This window comes from Prenolepis imparis, unplaced genomic scaffold, assembly GCF_030444845.1.
Source record: "Prenolepis imparis isolate NDT839.2.m4 unplaced genomic scaffold, iyPreImpa1.0 SCAF_11, whole genome shotgun sequence".
Classification (NCBI taxonomy): Eukaryota; Metazoa; Arthropoda; class Insecta; order Hymenoptera; family Formicidae; genus Prenolepis; species Prenolepis imparis.
Window position 1 is genome coordinate 13173115 of NW_028141169.1, and position 23495 is coordinate 13196609.

At 27.9% G+C, this 23495-nt stretch overlaps 2 protein-coding genes across 4 annotated transcripts; one reads left to right on the top strand and one right to left on the bottom strand.

The window, feature by feature from the left end:
* Nucleotides 1-1312: 1312 nt before the first annotated feature.
* Nucleotides 1313-5650, bottom strand: LOC145943197 (glycerol-3-phosphate phosphatase). 2 transcript variants are annotated; one of them, XM_083050680.1, is made up of 5 exons: nt 5508-5650; nt 4338-4436; nt 4023-4271; nt 3690-3941; nt 1313-2004 (listed from the first exon to the last, which is right to left on the bottom strand). In XM_083050680.1, exons 2-5 carry the CDS (start codon nt 4423-4425, stop codon nt 1661-1663), a joined length of 933 nt encoding a protein of 310 aa, XP_082906806.1. In that variant the 5' UTR covers nt 4426-4436; nt 5508-5650; the 3' UTR covers nt 1313-1660. The 2 variants fall into 2 exon arrangements, with proteins under 2 accessions (XP_082906806.1, XP_082906807.1); XM_083050681.1 differs by having other exon boundaries at nt 4023-4284; nt 5508-5547.
* A 1408-nt stretch (nt 5651-7058) lies between these two features.
* On the top strand, nt 7059-13751 carry LOC145943011 (uncharacterized). 2 transcript variants are annotated; one of them, XM_083050185.1, is made up of 9 exons: nt 7059-7383; nt 9716-9877; nt 9997-10332; nt 10425-10851; nt 10987-11144; nt 11303-11439; nt 12044-12130; nt 12360-12642; nt 12873-13751. In XM_083050185.1, the coding sequence occupies exons 1-6, from the start codon at nt 7220-7222 to the stop codon at nt 11412-11414; spliced, it is 1359 nt and encodes a 452-aa protein (XP_082906311.1). In that variant the 5' UTR covers nt 7059-7219; the 3' UTR covers nt 11415-11439; nt 12044-12130; nt 12360-12642; nt 12873-13751. The 2 variants fall into 2 exon arrangements, with proteins under 2 accessions (XP_082906311.1, XP_082906312.1); XM_083050186.1 differs by having other exon boundaries at nt 12885-13751.
* The last annotated feature ends 9744 nt before the right edge of the window (nt 13752-23495 follow it).

Sequence of the window (23495 nt, forward strand, 5' to 3'; positions counted from 1 at the left end):
TGCAAATATGTTTTTATTTAGAAATGGCATCTAAGAAATCTCAACGTGTTATTTCTCGCCTCTGACGTCACGATTCCAATATGGCCGCGGTGAGCACCCAGGAGCCTTAAAAAAAAAAAAAATATGAAAATGAAGAGAATGTGTAATATATACTTAGGGCGATTAACGAAGGTTCTTGCCGATTATTGTATATCAATATGAAAAGATACGGGTCTCTTAATATATTACCCATTTATTATGATCGTTAGCGTATGTTGGCGATGAATGTTACGCTGTCTTGCTATTAATACTTACGCATCGAAGCCGTTTAACGATTAGCTGTTAAAAATTTTACGACTCAAACTCTTTGAAATCAATATTTTGATGTGTCTATGTAAGATATAGGCATCTCTATCTCTCTCTTTCTCTCTTCTCCGCAGAAATTAGGAAGAGAATCGGAAGACTCTGATAAACTTAGAAAGGATAAGATATATACACACACACACATGCACTAAAAAAAAAAAAAAATAAACATAAACACATAACATGAATACACGTATCGTGCTTCTTGTATATCATAATGATATAACGCGTTGAATATATATTTCATTGTTATGAGTTTTATAAATCTATAAAGTAAAGATTACAAATCTGTATCTCTCTTTCGCTATCTATCTATCTATCTATTTACCATTAAGTTTATCATTATCATACATATATTTGAATAATATATTATATTATCACAATCTTTTTTGCATACATCCTGCCAACTTGCTTTCCTTTTTCTCTTTCTCGTTCACGCATTATCCCTTATAATCTCATCCGAAACATATGTCATTCTTCTCGAGAAAAAAAGGTGTACTTTTTCATATAAAAGGCACATATTGCCAAAATAAATATGGGGTTGGAAAATTAAAACTGAAAGATTTACTTGTGTTTGCTTCACGCCTCCACTTAAAATATGCAAATATTTCCCGCTTACTTTCATTTTAATAATCGCATTTTATTAATTGTTGTTCATTCCCGTAAGATACAAATATTTTCTCTGAAAATAAATCGAAATGAAGTACATAAGATTTATATATGTATATATACACATATATGATTTATGTACTATATATATCTTTTGATTTATAATATTACTTAACATCTTTTTTATACAGAAGAGCTGGTTGTTCCAACTTCTTGGTAAATTTTACCCGACAGATAGCATCTTTGTCTTTGTTCTAATAAATAAAAAAAAAAAAAAAAAGCATCTGTCGGGTTTTATCAAGAAATTGGAACAACCGGCCCTAAGTAATATATTCTTAATACTAAGTAATATAATTGATATAAATATCTAGAATGTTTTGTCTCACCTATTAGGTAATTTCTTTACACCAATTAATTCCTTTCATTATTTTATGCATAAAAGTATTCAGGTAAGATCGCCAAAAAATAAATATTTTACGAGATATTTTATAGTTTATGTAAAATTATGTTAAATTTAAGTATAAAATATCTCGTAATACCATATTAATGTGTGCATATATTTCGTCTTTATGTATATACAAATATATTATATGTGTATTATATATGTACAAGTAAAGTCTTTCTAAAAATTATATTATTATTTGGCTTTGACTAATATGTTTTAAAGCACATACTTTTTTTTTCTTTTCTTTGGCTAAATCTCACAGAGTTAAGATATTTCAGATTCCAATTTCTTTAAGTATGATAATAAATCGCCCAGTGAATCTATATAATAATTGGGTACAAGATCCCGTTCTTCTTGTTGTTTGGATTGCTTCCACCTTTCAACGTCCGACAAAGCGGTGACTCCCGTCAGGACTAATAGAGTTATAAAACCGCAACGAGTTCCAAAAAGTATATCAGTGTTACAGCGATCTCCAATCATTAAAGTGCGTTTGGGATCAATATTAGATCGTTCCATCAACATCTTAGCCATATATTGATCTGGTTTGCCCATAATTACCGCTTTTCTTTCCGAGCAGCTTTCTATGCATTTAACTAGACTACCTGTACCTGCATTGAGAAATTATAGATGTGTGTGTTTAATGGAAATATGTATTGAAATATATATTACGAATATTATATATATGGAGCATTCATGTCAAGTGAGCCATCTTTATTGCAAAAAAACGACTTTTTTTCATTTTTAACAGCTAAATTTTATCCTTAACATCTCTACACTAAAACCTAAAAGTTACAGAATGTTATCTTTTACGGTTTAAAAATGGCACCTCATTTTGCAATTCCTAGGTTTTAGTGTAGGTATGCTAAGGATAAAATTTAGCTGTTAAAAATTGCTTTTTTGCAATAATAAAAATGGCTCACTTGACATGGAATGCTCCATGTATATAAATATATTAATTCCGTTGTATGTATACTCATCAAAAAAATTATCGCAACACGTAATTAATATCAAAATTTAGCATAAATTCAAATAAGCGTATCTCCGCGAAAAATTGTCGTATTTCAAAAATTTTGTTTTTGTTTTAAAGGGTAAATCTCTACTTTAAGGAACTTTCGTTCGATTTTGATTTTATTCTCTCCCCCTTTCTCCAATCCTTTAAAAGGAGGGACGTGTTTTTTTTTCAAAAAATTGCATAGTTTGACGAGTTCTACGGAGTGTACTAAATTTTTTTCGCAAATACCATTATAACTATCGTAAAATATGGACTTTTTTCTACAAATTAAAAAAAAAATTGAATACCGTACGATTTTTTTTCGCGAAGTTACAGCATATCAAAGTTACCTATGCATTTTTGCCTATGTATTCAATTACCGCCAACATTAGCATTATCCGATGGGCACTACGGGGAAGTTGCTGGTCGGATTTTGCCCATCGTGCGTGTGTGTGTGTGTGTGTGTTGGGGCAGGGATATATGTTCGTATTTAAAATTGTGTATTTCTGTCTCGTCTTTGGATGACCTTTTATGGGAAGATGGCTGCATGATTTTGAAAGACTACCAACCAATTTCCAGCAATTGGAAGCAGCCCTACATCGAATATGTTTCGAAATTCTGCAAGCCACAATTAGAGCCTGCATTAATATGCGTGAGCGCCTGCAAGAGGTCATCCGAAGACGAGGCAGAAATATACAATTTTAAATACGAACACATATATCCCTGCCCCAACACACACACACACACACACACACACACACACACACACACACACACACACACACACACACACACACACACACCCGATGGGCAAAATCCGACCAGCAACTTCCCCGTAGTGCCCATCGGGTAATGCTAATGTTGGCGGTAATTAAATATATAGGCAAAAATGCATTGGTAACTTTGATATGCTGTAACTTCGCGAAAAAAAATCGTACGGTATTCAATTTTTTTTTAAATTTGTAGAGAAAAGTCCATATTTTACGATAGTTATGATGATATTTGCGAAAAAAATTTAGTACACTCCGTAGAACACATCAAACTATGCAATTTTTTGAAAAAAAAACACGTTTCTCCTTTTAAAGGGATGGAGAAAGGGGGAGAGAATAAAATCAAAATCGAACGAAAGTTCCTTAAAGTAGAGACTTTACCCTTTAAAACAAAAAAAAAATGTTTGAAATACGACAATTTTACGCTTATTTAAATTTATGCTAAATTTTGATATTAATTACGTGTTGCGATAATTTTTTTGACGAGTGTATATACATTGTGTACATATGTATAAAATATCTTGATACCTACCAGGTATAACAACATCACTTGAAACTGGAAATCTCTCATCCGTATTGGTACCGATAAAATGTACACTGGCATCATTTAAATAGGTGGCTGCTTTTACCATTTTAGGATAGCTGAAATATTCATCGAAACCAACTATAACTGCAGCTACTTCTGGATCTTTCTTGAAAACAGAATATGAACTATTCTGATTAATCGTATCCGGTCCTATTCCACAATACGAGATACCAACTTGCTCCAATTCTTTTGCAATTGCTGTATAAAAATAAATTATTTAATGATTGCGTGGAATATATTTTATAACACAGATGATTCATTCAAAAACACGAGATTTACCTTCGGAACCTATAACGTAGGTCTTCTTGCAAAAGCCTAGACTTTGAAGGTAGCAAGCCGACAGATTGGCAGTGCATAAAATATCTTCCTTGTTTGCCTGGAATTTCAGTGCTCTGCATTTTTCCACCAAATCATCGCGCGTCTTCGTACTGTTATTGGTGATGTAAAAGATTCGCTTGCCGAGTTTGCGAAACAGATTTATAACATCCGGCGAATTCAGCAGAGGTGTCATATGCATCCATAGCACTCCTGAAAAAGATATCTGCAAGAACTATCATCATAGAATTCGCATTCGCGCAAAATTTTCACACTCACCGTCACAATCGGTTAATACGGTGTCGAACGATTTCAAAAATTTCAACACGTTCTCAAGGGCGAGCGTTTTTATATTTGTGGCAGACATTATATTGTTACCTGTAAAAGTAAAGGAAAAAAATATATAGGGGAAAAATGTGCTAAATCGTACTCCCTAAGATAAATATAAAATATAAAATATAAAATTGCAATAAAACTATCAAAAAAATGACATTTTTAAATTTATTTTATTCACATGAAACTATGGTTCTCAACGATATATACGTTAAACATTAACACAAATTTATCATTGTTTTATACCGTAAATTAAAAATTAAAAAAAGTAGCATTTGGTACGATTTATAATACTAATTTGTTAAATTGTACCCAGGAGTTTTAAATCGTACCTCTAACAATAAAATTAAAAAATTGTAACAAAAATAAAGTTTTATTTTCTACAAAAGTTCACAGTCTGCAACAAAACATATCTATAAGAATGTCATATTTATAATCATAAATTCTTTTTAAAAATTTAACAAAAATATTTTTTGTATTATACAAAAATATATAAATAAGTAGTATCTCAATAAAAAAAAGAATTCTAAAATTTGATAATATTTTCTTCCATTGTCCATGTAAATATAAAGAAAAAAAAACTAATGTCTAAAAATATAAATTTAGTAAATCGTACCAGTACGATATAGGAAAAGGTTAGCCTTACGTTTTACCGAACTTCCATTGCTTTATCAAAGTGAATAAAAAAATAATGAAAACATTTTGGGGCCGATTTTTTAACGCTTCAAATACAGAATTAAATAAGATGAAAAAATGCTTTAATAATAAGCTTAATTGCTTATCTTTCTTAATGTGATAGCTTAGGCAAGAGGTGTCGAATATTACATGAAAATCACACAAAATAAATGTATGAACGTCACTCATCAACAGATCGCTATAGAAGGAAACAAACATTGCGGCATTCAAATGAGATACAACAGCGTTAACAACTTAAAATATTTTAACTCTGTTTAAGAAATACAGTAGAGGTATATATGATTTAAGGAACGGTACGATCTAGCATATATGTATATACATATATAATGACAAATATATATACAAATGTATGTATCGTTACAAAATTTTTATATATATTATATTATTTTTATATACATTAATATACATCTCGAGACTTACCAATTCTTATCAAAGATTGACAATGCCGGAGTGACAGGCAGATTCCGAATTGATAATGGAATTGATGATGTAGACTGGAGATTCTGTGCTGTGACAATGGAACTTCGGTTTCAGGGTCACCAACGTTGAGAAATAAATTCTTGATCATAAAGGCCGTTGCACACAAGCCTTTCATAAGAGTCATTCCACAATAGGTTGCAAATGCTCCGTTCCCAGTTGACAGTTGCGGACCAATCAGCTGACAAGTTACTTTGCTCTGATTGGTCAATCCGCAACCGTCAACTAGTAACGGGGCATTTGAATTATTGTGGAATGACCCTAAGGTCCGTTCTAATGAGAGAAATTCTTATTTTGTTCAAACAAATGTTTATTATTGGCAAATTTCTTTGTTTATTATCGGCAAAAAAGTTTCAAGATTTAAAGTTTACATTTTAATTTCCTTTTTGAAAAAGTTTTCCACGATAATTTGTTTCCGAATTGCAGATTTTGCAAGATTAGATCCATTTTGTAACATATATGTTTTTCAAAACGGTATAACTGTATCAAAAAAGATCGTAGAAATAAAAATGTTTAAAATATAGATTTGTTAGAAAATAATTAAAAAAGCCATTTCCCCCTATTTTTCAGTTTATCTTCCACCATTTTGTAAAATATTTTTTTGTAATTCAATTTCGGTTTTTTCGGGGTTGTTAAGAGAAATGTTTAGGCTTTAATTTAAGCTTTGTTTAATCTGAATACAATTTAATAATAATCATCAATACAAATAGTGATATTTTGCTGAGTTATTGCTATTCAAGTTAAAAACTTGGGCTAAAGATTTTTTGCGGGTGAGTGTATATTTTGTTTAAAAAATTTCTCTTCTCTTCTCTTTAAAATTCTCTTAAAATTTTTAATATTGCGCAAGCTTTAAAGATGAGCAATATCGAAAAAATCAATGATATTAAATATTATTATTAAAAAAAACGCGATTTTCGATAATCAATTATACAATCGAGAATCGATGATCAATAAAATTATTTACTTTTCTATTTTTTTAAAATTCTATCTATCAATCATCAAGAGAGGAATCAATTGATGCAAAGAAAACACATACTAGTTGTTTTTAAGAAAAAGTATATGTATAGCTACTAGTTGCAAATTACTTTTTCTTAAGAACAACTATGTGTTTTCTTTGCAGCAATTGATTCCTATTATTATTTTGTGCAAAGTATTGAGGTAAGATCGACGAAAAATTAATATTTTATGAGATATAGATTATATAAAGAGATTTTATATTTTATATAAAATTATGTTAAACTAAAGTATAAAATATTTCTCGTAAACTATTCACTTTTATAGTAGTATATTTCTGTAACCTTCTATTTCTTCTGTCTTAAAAGTGCATATGTTGAATGGAAAATGTGTTCTTTATCCCTGAGAGAGTTTCTTTTTTCTTTTGTGTGCATGACACGTGACGCGAAAATTTTAGAGTAGAAAGACCTTTAGGTTTTCAGGTAAGAATTTCACACTAAGGGTGAACAGAGTGTAGGTAACATGTCTGTACATAAAATACACGCACTTGTGTTCTTTGCAATCGATAGTCATATAAGAACAGTTTCGTAGTAAATTGGTGCGCTTTTAAAAGCAAGGAATTAATTACGCGAATAGTTATTATTGTGCGATTATTATAATTTATATTATTTTCTTGTGTTTTTTATTGATTTATTTTTGTAATGGCTACGATAATGTGCTTACCTGACGACGTAATAGAGATCATTTTTGGCTACATTGATATCAGCAGTGAGGATATCTTTAATTTTAGATTCGTATGGAAGCAACTTCATTCAACAGACAAGCATGTCGACGATGAGTACTGGGAAAGAATATTTTCTCAAAGGTAATTTTTTTGTTCATCCATTTTTTGTAATATTTTTCATTAACAACATATATACTTATCTATTACTTATGCAAAAAATGTATTTTACTAAAATAATATAAATAAAAAATATCAAAAATATTATGTAATAGAACAAACAGATCAAAAAATCTATATAATCAATATAATCTTTAATAATACTGTTTAATAAAAAATGACCTTTTCTCGAACACCGGAACGAGACTAGTTATTTCTTATAGTTTTTTGGACTAAAAATGTAACATGATTTCGGTTCTATGCTCCATGCTTTATTCAGGACTATATGTTGATGGATGAAGAACGTCTATAAAGTACACCTAAAATACGCACATGTGCTCTCTGCAATCGATGGAGACATAAGAATAGTATTTCGCAATAGATTGATGTGCTTTCAAAAGCAGTGAATTAATTACGCAAATAGTTTGATTATTATAATATATATTATAATAATCAAACTTGTGTTTTTTTTATATTGATTATTTTCGTAATGGCAACGATAAAGTGCTTACCAGACGAGGTGATAGAAATCATTCTTGGTTACAATGATGTCAGCATTGAGGATATTAATAACTTTAGATGCGTGTGGAAGCAATTACATTCAACAGCTAAATATGTCGAGAGTTGGGAAAGAATATTTTTTCACAGGTTCAATTCATCTTTTTGTTCGTCATCTTTTTGCATTAATCGCAGAATCTATTATTTATGCAAAAAATATATTTTACTAAAATAAAATAAATAAAAAATATTAAAAATAAATAACGTAATAAAACAGACAAAAAATCTATAATCAATATAATTTATAATAATCAATAAAAAAAGTAGGAAAACATATAGAGAAAATAAAGAGAAAGCAGGTATCTTTAAAACATTTCTTTCAATTGTTCAATTTATTCAACACAATTTAATTTAATAAAATTTGTTTTCTTTAATAATTGAAATTTTTTTGAAATCAACTGCTTGCACCCTCGTTTCTACGCCTTGGCCTTTTTATTATTCAATTTTCCTATCCATTTTCATAATATAGAAAAAAAATTATAATATTATGTAATATAAACATAATATATATCATGTAATATAATAAAATATAATAAAATAATAAAAAAATAATATATTAAAAATGATTAATTTTGCATTTTTATTTTATTAATTTAATTATATTCTTGAATGTTTTAATTATTTTTATTTTATTAATTTAATTATTTAATTATTTAATTAATTAATTTGTTAAACTATACTGTTTGGTAAATACAGAATATAAATAAATAATACAATTGTATAAGATTATAAATTAAATACAGCTTTGCCCACTGTATATTTGCTATTATATATTCTTATTGTTAGTGTAAAATTTAATTATAATTTAAAACTAAATATTATATATTTTATATTTTTTACATTAAAATATTGATATTTTGACAAATTCTTTAAGTATGTAGGTACAATTTAAAAAATGGATTGCTCTAAAAATGATTGATGCAATAGCACTGTTTAATGTGATTTTAAAAAGCTTATTAAAATATTGTCTATTTCAATTTCAGATGCTTCGCTTTCTGCAAAGAAATTTTATGATATGCAGTATAAGAAAAGTTTTAAAAATTAAAAATTTAAATCTTTAAAAAAATTTTAATCTTTTTTTAAATAGAAATATTAAAAATTGTTTATTTAATCAGATAATTAAAATTTGAATATTGTGGTAACTAGACGGTTCCGCACATTCTATTTGTATATGTGTCATTCAATTACATTTAGTAACTGCCACATGCAAGTTAAATTTTATCACATTCGGGCCTGAGTTAAGAATACGAAGGAATAGGAAGTCTTACAATATATTATTATAATAAAAAAGGATAATATATATTATATAAATTAGTAATTTTGCACTATTATTTTATTAATTTAAATATTTCATTTAATTATTGTACTATTTATATTTTGTAAATGTAATTATTTTTTAAAATTATTTTATTAATTTAATTGATAACTATATCTGTGTTACAAATATAGAATAAAAAATTAAATAATATATTATAGTTACATAATAAAGGCTATAATGTTAATATAATTTTCTCCATATTGTATATTTATTGTTTAAAATATTTCATTACAATTTAAAATTAAAGATATATTATATATTTTAAATTCTCTGTATTAAAACAAAAATATTTATAATTTAACTATATTTTTTAATATTATGTAATATATCACATTAAATTTAAAAAATTTATTACTCTAAAAATGTATTATTTATGCAATAACATTGTTTAGTATACTTTTCAACAGTTTATTAAAATATTTTCTATTATGTTATTTTCAGATGGCCTTCTGCGAAGAAAGTTTATGAGGAACAGTATAAGGAAAATGAAAAAAAAGACTCTGAAGAGAACGAACAAAAGGATGAGAAAAACTTATTGTTAGACTTTGTAGAAATAGGCATAAATTGTGCGATGAAATTATGGGATTATGTGTCTCAAATTATGTAATATATTATGTTAAATTTGAAAAATTGTATTGCTCTGAAAATGTATTACTTATGCAATAACATTGTTTAGTATGATTTTCAACAGTTTATTAAAATATTTTCTATTTCATTTTCAGATGGCCTTTTGCGAAGAAAGTTTATGAGGAGCAGTATAAGGAACATGACAAGGATTCTGAAGAGAACGAACAAAATAATGAAAAAATCTTAGACTTTATAGAAACAGGCATAAATTATGCGAGGGAATTACGGAATTATGTGTCTCAAATCATTCATAAACATTATTATAACAATGAATCAATCGATAATTTAATACTATTTGAAGACGTATTTCATTTAGATCAACAACAACATTTAAGATATAACATTGATAAGATAATTAATGAACCTGAAAATTTCATAAAATACTGTTTCTTCATTGATGAGATTAATTACTTGCTTACACAATCTCCACAGTAAGATTCTCAATATATATTATATATTATAATAATATTAATTTCATAGACTAATATATTTATTGACCAGTTAAAATATGTAAATTTTTCAGAAGAATTGGTTGCGATCTAACTGAAAGATATTGCAATCAAAAACTTTTTCACTACATGAAGCAACATTCGATGAAAAAGAAGTTGAATAGATATCCTGACGAGCTTTTGGAACGAATTGCTACTCTTATGGCACAAGCGGTACAACCCGAAAAGAATGTATTTTACTCGTGTGTAAAAGCATCGCTGGATAATATCGCTCTAGAAGTATTGAATTGCCTCAGAGAAAAACATCCCGATCATTCGATATTCTCGACATCCGCTGAAATTTTTTCCTATTGGAAAAACAATAATATTGACGATAATCATTGGAACGAAGTGGAAGGAACCCAGATTATGGATACACTCGAGAAATATATATTTGACGAATTAAACTTCCAACCATGCAGATTGGAGAACAGAAATGTGATAAACATGTGTATAGATATTGTAAGTTATTGTAGACAGATTATAACATGTTATAATTACAGCTTATTTTATGCTGTGAGCATGGCCATATATTTGTTACATATTAGAAATATTCTCGCTCTAATTTTAGTTTCTGTATTGTAATATCTGGTACAGGTCTTAAAATATAGATGTGGCCAAGAAATAATTTTATTAATAATATATGAGAGCGTGGCCAGAAGACTTGGTCTACGTTGCGATTTAATAATACAAATGCAAACTAGACTGGAAATACAAACAAGACCTCTCGTTAATATATTTTGGAAACCAAAACAGTAGGTATAATAAATAATTTTTGATAGGTACAATAAATATATTTAAGAAACCAAAATAGTAGATATAATAATTATATTTTGAAATATTTGAAATTTTCGGCATTTCTTTTATTATATACACACATATATATGTAGTATAATGTTCATATTGTTCACAGTGCCACGAAGAGTTCAGAAAATGTAAGATATCTGAACATAATTTCTGAAAAATTTTCGCATGTGAATCAATTATCACTAATTGATGACTGGAGATTTTTAAAATGTTTTTAAACCCTATAAAATAGAAGCTGCAAAGGTTGACTATTATTGATATATGATTTTTATCACTAATTAATGTACTTGTAATTTTGGCATAAATCATGAAATACGCTTTATAAAGCTTTTTTATAAAAAATTGTCTAAAAATAGGCAAATTTTAAACAATTATAACTTTGTTTTAAAAATTGATCATTTTCTCCTCAATCCTCGATAACTTGATAGGAAAAAAATTTAAATTTTCAGTAAAGGTTTTACAACTTCAGATTTTAACGCAAAAAAGAATCAATTTTTTCAAATCTTTTTTGTACATGCGACACGTCCACAAAATGAGAAGAAAATTTTCCATTTTTATTAATTCATAATTTTCTGCGTGTAAAAAATGCTAGAATTGAAGAAAGTGTAAAACATAGCTGTGACTGTTTTCAAAAGTAGAGATTTCAAATAAAAAAATTTTTTTTTAAATTAAATTATTTATTTTTTAAAGTTGTTTAAGATTAGCCTATTTTTTAAACAATTTTTTATTCCTCAATTATTTTGAGGTATATATAGGTAAAAAGAATTATACAGTCTCTTATTTTTTCATTTGTAATCAGAGCTCTGTTCACATCTATTTTTTGCTTATGTTCAATCCTTTTTTTCAGCTGTGGGAAGTTATTAAATATCTATATATATTTCCACAAATACCTGACGCACCTTATCAGGTTATTTCAAATAATAATAGAAACACGGTAAGACGTAGGATTTGTTAGCACTATACACATGCTGTGTATTAAAATAAAATATTAATAAAAAATAATCTCTATATAAGATTTCTTTCTGATTACATGTACAATTATATACGAATTATAATTTATCTTTTTAATTAACTAGCTGTATTTTAACTTGTTATAAAAATCTACATATTTTGAAATTACTTGACAAGAAAGATTAATCCAAATCTGATTTTATACTTTTCAGTCTAACTTTTATGTTAAAAGAATAGAGCAGTTTAATACAAGACCAGAAGGCGTGAAATTTGCGGTTGGTATGATCGTAAGATGTCAATTAACAAATTGTGCCGGAGTGATAGTCGGATGGCATCGAAACGGAGATAAAGAAAATATGTGGTTTATAGATAGTTTTTGGAAGTATAATATAAACACACAAATGTATTTTAGGCACTGTAATTTTTATAATACTAGGCAACAAACCCATTACATAATTCTTACGGAAAGAGATGAATTGTGTTACATTGGCGAAGGTATATGAATATCATTTGACGCGTGTCTTTATTTAAAACTATATTTATTCATTTTACGAACTGTCATTGTACACGATATAAAATAATATTTTATTTTATCTTGATTTATTTTAAATTCCCCTTTTTAAATTAATTTCTATTTATTATTAGTTTTACAATTTATTATTATTTTACTTATTATCTTATTTTATATATTATTTTGTTTATCATTGTTATCACAATTTTTTCAGACCGTATTTCAGACCGTATAACTTTAACAACGCCAAAATGGATCGATAATAGCGAAATAGGTCGCTATTTTTGTAAATTCAAAGGCACGCATTACGTACCAAATAAAATGCTGGCAAGACATTATCCGCATGACGCTGCTATCTGCGAGACCAAGACAACAATATCAGAATAATTATCAGAATTAAGATTATATTAAACATATACCATATAAGAAGCTATTATAATAAGATACGTATAATTTTTCATGTTAATTATTACATTGAATAAAATTAAAATTATAACTGTAAAATATTACAGTTGTATGACAAACACTTTTTTCTTAAATATATTTTTTTTAAGTATTTTACGCGAGTATTTTTTATTTAAAAAATGTTGTCATATAAAGATACTTACAAGTAACACTACCCACTCGTCGATTTTTTTGAAACTTTGCACACATGTAGTACTTCGAGAAACATCTGATCCGTCTTTTCTATTTTGGCCTATAAAGTGTTCTAAGGATAAAAATCACCCTCGGATTATCGAGCTATATACAATATTGTTTAGGGAAGTGGTTATTTTGAAATTAAAAAAAATATCCGTTTTATAAATCGGCTATGCTTTATCGAATCGTAATATTTTCAACCTCCAGTTCCGGCCAGAAATGAGTGATTAAGACCGAAAGTGATTTTTTTAAAATGGAACTTAAATTTTATTATTACAGATTCAGATTCTATGCAAAAAAAGATGAAACTCTTTGTATCAAACATTTTTTCAAAAAATGTCATCTATGACTTTCAAATAAATTTAAAATGAATTTGGACAGGCCCATAACCAGGGGAGGGGGCATTGCCCCCGCCTCTCTTAGCGACTTTATTTGCCCCCCCCCCCCAACAGTTAGATAGGCAATTGTCTGTATAGAAAACATTTACTTGATTGTTATTTTATATTATGATATTTTTTATAAAATATTGTATCGATATTTAAATAATAAAAAATAATGTATTTTGTGCATTGGGGAAGAGAGTTTTTGAGACTGTTCCACCTAGGATTTTATTTGCCCCGTCTAACATAACGGGCTGGTTACGGATCTGAATTTTGGTGAAAAAAAGATTTTGCACTTAATCTATATGAACTTGGGGGGCATTTTAAGAATAATATTTTTAGATACGCATTCAATAACGTTCGTATCCGTTTGTATCTTTGATTTTGTTTGTATCCCAAAGGGTTGAATCAAACTGCATTAAAAAAATTACGGTATCTCACAGTGGGGTGCTGACGAATGTTTCAATCCTTAATAACTTGCAACCCTTTGGGAAACAAATAAAATCAAAGATACAAACGGGTACAAACGAAGCGTTATCGAATGCGTATCTAAAAAATTTTCTTAAAGTGCCAAGTTCACATAGGTATAGTGCAAAAACTTTTTTTCACCAAAACTCATGATATGTAATGAGTGAAAGAGAAATATATTACATTTTTATATTCTACCTTTAATATATATATATATATATATATATATTCTATTATTACAATAATTTTAAGAATTATATAGCAATTTATTATTAAAGGACATATATTTTTGTTTAGTTAATTAATATAATTTTTTTAACTATATATACAGCTAATTTGAACTGAAAAATAATTTCTTTTCTTGGCAGAGTTTCAATATTCGCGCTAAGTATTTTTTATTCTCTTTTTGTATATATATTTTGTATATATCTATTAAAAATCTCAAAGTTTTACTTTAATTTCTTTAGCACTCTGTATACATAGCAATGGAATTTGTCAACTTTGTTAAAAAATTAAAATGGAGAATTATTTTTATTAAAATGGTTTATTATAAAATGGTTTATTAAAGCAATTGCTTCTCTCTCTCTCTCTGATATTTGTCTACTGTAGATAAAAAAAATAAATAATTAGGTATAATAATTTGTCTTATTTTGTCTTATTTTGTCTTATTTTAATAATAGCGTACATATATGTAAAAGTTTATTATTTATTTAACACGTGTTATTCATCTTACTGAGGTATTTAACGATATTCCCGATAGCTATAAAATATATATACATATATGTATGCAAAATTATGAGAGAATTTGAAACTGATGCTTTTATGTACATCAAGCAAGACAAATTTGTTTGTCTAGCATTACTGACTGAATTAAGATTAAATATGTTTTTATTTTAGAATCTGAAACCGTAATATATTCTGTTATTCTGCAACTATTTATTTCCTTCTTTCTTAAAGGCGCACATTCGAGCGAAAAGTGTGTTCTTTTCTGATTTTGTAGTTTCTTTCTTCTTTTGTATACGTATGACATATCATGCAAAAATTTTATAGTTGGAAAAACCCAAGACTTTTAGGTATTCAGGTAGTGATTTCAGACTAAGGGTAGAAAAAAAGAGTGTGAAAACATCTGTAGTGTACATAAAATACACACTTGTGCTCTCTGCAATCAGTAGAGATATAAGAATAATATAATGCAATAGATTGATTTGCTTTTAAAGCAGGGAATTAATTACGCAAATAGTTTCTAGCGAGTTACTTTAATTTATATTATTTTTTTGTGTTTTATTGATTTGTTTTCGTAATGACTACGATAATGTGCTTACCAGACGAGGCGATAGAGATCATTCTTGGTCAGCATTCACGATATCATTAGCTTCAGATTTGTATGGAAGGAATTGCACCCAACTGTCAAGAATGTCGAAGCTTGGGAAAGAATATTTCTTCAGAAGTAATTCTTTTTGTTCATTTTTTTTGTAATTTTTTGCATTAATCGCAGAATCTATTACTTATGCAAAAAATATATTTTTCTAAAATAAAATAAATAAAAAATATTAAAAATATAACATAATAAAACAAATAGATACAAAATCTATAATCAATATAATTTTTAACAATAAAAAAAGTAGGAAAATAAAAGATATATGACATAGAGAAAACAAAGTGCGTGCAGGTATCTTCAAAACATTTCTTTCAATTGTTCAATTTAATCAATACAATTAAATTTAGTACAATTTGTTTTCTTTAATAATTATAATTTTGTTTAAAATAACTGTTTGTATTCTTGTTTCTTGGTTTTTATTAGTCCATTTGCTTATCCATTTTTATAATATAGTAAAAAAATTGTAATATGTAATATATGTATGTATACATAATATATGTATATAATATAACATAATAAAAAAAATAATATATTAAAATTTATTAATTTTGCATCTTTATTTTATTAATTTAATTATTTTATTTAATGTTTTAGTTATTTTTTTATTAATTTAATTATTTTATTCTATTGTTTTATCAATTAATTTGTTAAATAATACTGTTTTATACATACAAAATATAAAAATTAGATAAATGATATAATTGCATAATAAGACTAAAAGTAAATACAGCTTTGTCTCCTGTATTTGCTATTATGTATTCTTAGTGTAAAAAATTACAAACTTAAAACTAAAGATAAATATTGACAAAAGGGGACCCAGCCCCAATCACTTTGACCTTGACATATGTTGTCAAGGTCATAGGCCTGAGGCCTGAGTAACCTCCAACAAATTTTAGCCGTCGCTCCTTCTTAAGAAGAAAGTTATTAACAAAAAAAAGATTTGTAAAAATTAAAATTTGTACGTAGTCTAACAGTGAAAAACTTGATGACAGAGTTCATAGAAATAGCTCTACCTATACTATATACCTATATATACCTAAATAAACATTCAATTTTTTATATAGAGTGTTCAAAAATAACATATTAATATGATGAATTAATTATTTATTGAATACATTTTGCTAATTATTTTAAAAAAAGCATCAATACGTTTATCTAAAAAAGTTTACTAAACACACACACACACACACACAGAAGTGCAAGGAGGGTTTTGGCCCTCCTCCCGCACCCGCCCAAACGGTAGGCTGGGTGGACCACGCTTTACAACTTACAGCATGTGTCCATTGTGATTGAACTCTTCGCAATGCATCCCCTACCGGCGGGTCCCCCTTGCGCCCACCCCCCGTGTGTGTGTGTGTGTGTGTGTGTGTGTGTGCATATACGTTTCTGATATTTTATATTTTCTTCGCAATTTTTTTTATTAATAACTTTTTATTAAACAACAAGCGACGGCTAAAATTTGTTGGAGGTTACTCAGTCCTATGACCTTGACAACATATGTCAAGGTCAAGGTGATTGGGGCTGGGTCCCCTTTTGTCAATATTTACCAAAATGTATTATTATTAATGCAATTATAGCACTGTTTAATGTGACTTTAATACATTTATTGAAATATTTTCTGTTTTAATTTCAGATGGCCTTCAGAGAGGAAATTTTATGACGAGCAGTATAAGAAAAGTGAGAAGAAAGAGGATGAACAAAGGAATGAATAAAGCATAAACTATATATTTAGCGAGGGAATTATATACGGGATTATGTGTCTCAAATCTTTCATAAATATTATTATGACATTGAATCAGTCGATAATTTAATACTTTTTGAAGACGTATTTAGTTTAGATTAACGTCAACATTTAAAAAATATCATTGATAAGTTAATTAATGAGCCTGAAAATTTCATAAAATATTGTTTTTTCATCGATGAGATTAAAAACTTGCTTATACAATCTCCACGGTAGGGATTCTCAATATATTTTATATTATAATAATATTAACTTCATATTATAGACTAATGTACTGTTGCACAGTTAATATGTAAATTTTTCAGAAGAATTGGCTGTAATCTAACTGAAAGATATTGCAATCTAAAACTCCTTCAATATATGAGGCAAAATTTAGTGAGAAAAAAGTTGAATAGATATAGACATCCTGACCAGCTTTTGGAACGAATGGCTATTATTATGGCACAAGTGATTCAACCCGAAAAGGATGTATTTTATTCGTCTGTAAAAACATCGCTGGATAATATCGGTCTAGAAATATTGAATTGCCTCAAAGAAAAACGATCATTCGATATTCTCGACATCCGTTGAAATTTTTTCCTATTGAATAAACAATATAATATTGACAAAAATTATTGGAATGAAGCGGAAGGAACGCAGATTATAAATACACTCGAGGAATATATATTTGACAAATTGAACTTTCGACCATGCAGATTGCAAGACACAAATATGGAATACATGTGCATAGATAATGTAAGTTATTGTAGATAGATTATAATATGTTATAATTACGGTTTATTTTATGCTGCGACCATAAATCTGCATATATTTGTTGTATATTAAAAATATCGCTTTAATTAATTTCTGTATTGTAATATCTGACACAGATTCTAAAAAATAAAAATATGACCAAGAAATAATTTTATTAATAATATATATCACAGGCCAGAAGTTTTGGTCTACGTTGCGATTTAATAATGCAATATACATATATTAACATGGCAAGACCCGTCGTCCATATATTCTGGAAACGAAAACAGTAAGTACAATAAATAATCTTTGGTACGTATAATAAACCTTTTTAAAAAAAGGTAGAAAAAAACGCCAAGTTTACGCGCCATGTAAAAAAGTGTTATAGAAAAAACAGTGTGTTTTAAAGTACTGTAAACTTGTGTTGTAAAATTAATATTAAAAAAAAAATAATGATATCATGAAATTGCGCCAAATAAATAAAAATTTATACAGAAAAAATGAAAATTAAAAACTTATACGAAAATTAAAAATTAATACAAAATAAAAAAAAGCAAACAAATTTTAAAATAGTTAAAAAAAACTTGGCGCTGCTAAAAGGACCATTTTCTCTTCAATTATCTTTAATTTGATAAAAAAAAAAATCAAAATTTATTTTTCAAAAAAGGCTTTACAGAGAAGACTTCAGGCTCTAACACGAAAAAGATTCAAAACATTTTTTCAGATTGTTTCTGTGCATGCGACACGTTCACAAAGTGAGAAAGACTTTATCCGCACGACGCCGCTAGAACTGTTAAGACAATATCAGAGCTAAACAATTATTATGAATTAAAATTTTATTAAACATGTCTTAAATTGTATTAAATTGTATTTATATTATAAGTTATTATATTATATTACAAGGTAAATTATTAAATTGAAAAAAAGAACTAGAATTATAATTAAACTTAAAAATATAACTTTTATAAAATATTACAATTATGTAGTAAATATTTTTTACTTAAAAATATGTTTTAAAAGTATTTTACGCAGGTAAATTCACGTTCATAGTTCGCACGATGAGAGATAAAATTATATTTTGCGTTTATGCAAATAGGTGTAAGTAAATGTGTGAGTGTGTATATATGAGTGAGAATGGGTGGTGTGTGTACATTTTTCAGAAATCACCTCTTAAAATTTAATATCTCGAAAATAATGCGCAGCAAAAATATGGGACCTGTGCCCTTACATTAATTATTAAATAAGTTGAATTATTAATTAATTGATATCACATCTTGAAGTATCATTATGTGTATCGTTATAAATACAATAAATATTGATGCTTAAATGGAAATAACAATGGCTATTATTATTCTAATTTAATAAATACTTCACTTCTTTATTGCATGTTTTTCGAAAAAAGAAACTTGTAGTTTCTTTAGTGTTACTCTTTGTAGTTTTATTATATTATTACGTGAATGTAAATTTATGCCATAATTATTTAAAATAACATTATCGAAGAAATATCGAACAAAATTTTTTCCAATTCTAAAACCGAAAATATCTAAAAGTTGTATAAAACTAGTTGTTTTTTTATGAAATTGTTAAAATATCTACCTGTTTGTCTAACTGGTATAATTATTTTCTAATTGTTCCGGATACTGTTCTATCTGTGAATCAAGTAGGAGCAGACTTTTTTCTCCAGTATTAATAATATAATAAAATTAATTATTTTATGAGTTGATTTTGACTAATTGCGTCGCAGCGTTTATATACGTATCAGCATATAACACGTAAAGTATGTACAGTGTGATTAGAAACAAGTTATCTAATTAATTAATCTCGATATTATTTACAAAGACATTTCGTGCTGGAGATAAATCTAGAAAAAGATATATTTTCTGCAATTCATGTCACGTTGCCCGGACATCTCGTTGCGATATGCTTCAAAATTTGATCCAACTTGAACCAAGTCAATTGGTATAGCTGTGTGTGAGCTGCTGCAATTATCCAATTATATTACCATCGCATTTAATTACGTCGCTTATTCGACGTCGCAAGGTTTGCGAATAAAACACTTCAAAAAACTTACTTTAAAAAAAAAAGCCGCTAAGTGCATGCGCCAGTTGTGAAAAACTGTTATGTTTTTATAAAATAGTGTTATTTTAATTTAATCTGCACAAAATATAGTGTTTCAAATTATTAAAAATAAAAACTTATTTTAAAATTGGTTGTCCAAATGTAGCCTAATATATAAAATAATGATATTGAAAATCGCGCCAACTGAAAATAAAGAATTACAATTACAAACATTTTAATCAAAAACAGTTGTATAAAATAAATGATTTAATTTTGCTTTTTCATAGAAAAAGTTTTGTTCTCGTGAAAATTTTTTTTTCAGATTTCTGCCAATATGTTCAGAATGTTCCAAAACATCGAAAAATTACATTTTTTAAAAATATCCGTATGTGTGTGTGTATGTATATGTATGTGCTCACCCATTTTTTTAAATTTAAATATCTCAAGAACTATTTGACTTATACAACGCTCCAATTTGGCGTACAAGTTAAGTAGTACAACTTTTATTTACTGTCATTTTTATAAAAATTCATACAGAGTTTTAATTTTTAATGCAATTTTAACTTTCAAAAAGTGTTTGTGGTTGCTCTAACTGCCGTAAATTTTAAGATATCGGGATAAATTTTTTTTACATAAATAGACTATCATTAAAAAATTGTTATAACTTTAAATAGCTATAACGATTTTTATTAAAATATCCACCTAGCAACAAACGTCAACCGCGCGGAAACGCTAACGCATCGAGCCAGGCGCGGAAGACCGGAAATCGCGAAATGCGAGCGAAAAATCTCTACTTCGACCTGCTTCGCTTGCATTTAGACTTTAGACGTGTTAATATTTTTAACCAATCAGGGGCCTGTTTCTAATGACTCCCTCCGATGAAAAGGCTCCAAAATTTCGGTTATAAAAATTGAACGAAAGAAGCGCTCACGGCAGTCGCTAATCAATAATAGCCAAGATACATTATAAGCAGTCGCTAACCAATAATAGCCGAGATACATTATAAGCAATCCCTAATCAATAATAGCCGAGATACATTGTAAGCAGTCGCTGATTAAAAATAGTTAAGATATATTGCAGTAGTCGCAATTCAAGAGCCACATTATAATTAACGCCGTTACTAAGTTATACACGTATACGAATCGCCGAGTTAGTTAAACTACGCGAGCGTCGTCGACTAACAATCGTAACATTATAATCAAGTTTAATTGAGATAGTAACATAAAGGTTTATAAGCAAAACCGAAATAAAGGGAAGAGCTGTTCGAGTCGAATAAAAGTATATTTAAACAAGGAACCAACACTCTTCATTAACAAAGGCAATATATCCCTGGCGCTCACGGATCCTAATCCCAAATTCGACACAACCCCTGTGCCTTACCCGAGGCACACAACAGGATGGTTAGTATTGAGTTTGACGATGATCGGTGAAAGGAACCATTTTTTATGAAATTTTGAATTTTTAAGAAATGTGTATTTTTTAATATTCGCAATTTTGAGCCAAATTTTTACATGAATAAAGTATTAAAGGATATTTGGTATTGAATTTAGCGAGAATCGAAAAAGGGTTCAATTTTTATAAAATTTTGAATTTTTCAAAAAATGTAAATTTTTGAATTTTACGAAAGAAACATATGAGAGTGTACATACATATACACATGTACGTGACATTTAAAAAAATGTTATTTTATGTGAAAAAAGTGTGCAAATTGGAAACTTACATATTGTTTCCTCATCATTGTATTCCGCTCATTAAACTTCCTCTATGATGAAGTCAAAATTAAAACACCACCTTGCTATGTTCTTTGGCTCGTTTTCATTTGAATGATCTAAATCTAATAAAACAATCTTTTTCTGATGAAATATTTTTTATTTGGCATATTTTTGTTTAGCGAATGTCGCTCGCGTAATAATTGATCGACAGCTGCAGGATAATGGAATCTTTTGAAATATTGTGCGGCATTGCTGCCGTATGTCTCGCTGTATATTATTACTTGACATCAAACTACGATTTTTGGAAATCACGTGGCATTCGCGGTCCAAAACCGATACCGGGTTTTGGTAATTTTAAAGATGTCATGCTTAATAAAATATTTATTGGTGACCACTTGAGGAATATATATAACGAATATAAAGATGAGAGAGAGAATCCTTGATTGGAATATTCGCGCGCGCGCGATAGGAAAAATGTAATATTTTTTTTTTACGAATAATTCTGTTTCTTGTCGAATATTAAAATTTATGTGAATAATTTATCTATATAATGATTAATGATACCTATATAATTAACTATATATAAATATATATTTAAAATATTTTATATATCCGCACAAATTCATAAACTTTTCCGTCTATAAAATTTGTATGATAAAGAATATTCATAAAGACAATCGTTACTTACTGATATCGCCCAATTTATCTGGATGCTTTTTTAATTCGCTCAGTAGATCAATGAAAACGTTTCTAATTATATTATTCGTTTCTCTATATAGTTTATGGTGCTTATAACAATGCGTGTGAAAAATGTGGTGAGCTCCGATCGTGGTAGGATATAATTGAACAGCTCGTAGAGCCATGGCATGATTCGCCTTATTCTAACCCGTAGAAAATTTTTCCAGGTTTCTGCGAAAATTAATTTATAATAAACACTTAAAAATAATTAAAAATCCTTACTACAAGAAAGGACTGAACCTTCTCAAGTAAAAAAATTCTCAGCCTTTAAAAAAGAAAATAATGGTCATCATTGAAGTGACAAAATTAAAATATTATAATATACAATCACTAACATATGGCAAATCTTTAATAAAAGAACTGGAAAATAATCTGTTTAAGCGTACACTTTCACTAACGATAAATCATTTCATCAAACTCTAGTGGGACGAATAAAATATAAAAACACGTGGACTGTTTTGTTTACAATTACTTATTATATATAAAGTTATTTTTTTATAGATTATCTATACAAAACGACATCTATATAATCAATTTAAGATAATGTAAAAAGTTAATTGTTACTTCAACATATTTAATATAATGTATTTTACATGTATATTCCTCATACAAACAAATAGTTTGTTACAACAAATTATAATTATCGAAAAACGATAAATATCTTGAGTTGATTTTATTAATTGCGTTGCGGCATTTAGGTTATCGTTACGTATCAGCACATTGCACACGTGTAATGTATGTAATGATAAAAACAGATTATTTAATCAATTAATTCTTCTCGGGGTATTATTTGCAAAGATATTTTATGCTAAATATAAATTTGAAAATTTTCCGCACTTTATCGTGACTTACCTGGACCACGAAAGATTATTTTCAATCATTGTTGCAAGTTAGTCAACTGATTGTGGGATAGCTGCGGATGTACGAGCTGCTGCAATCAATTATCAATTACATTATCATCGCATTTAATAGTTGCTTATTCGGATGCAAA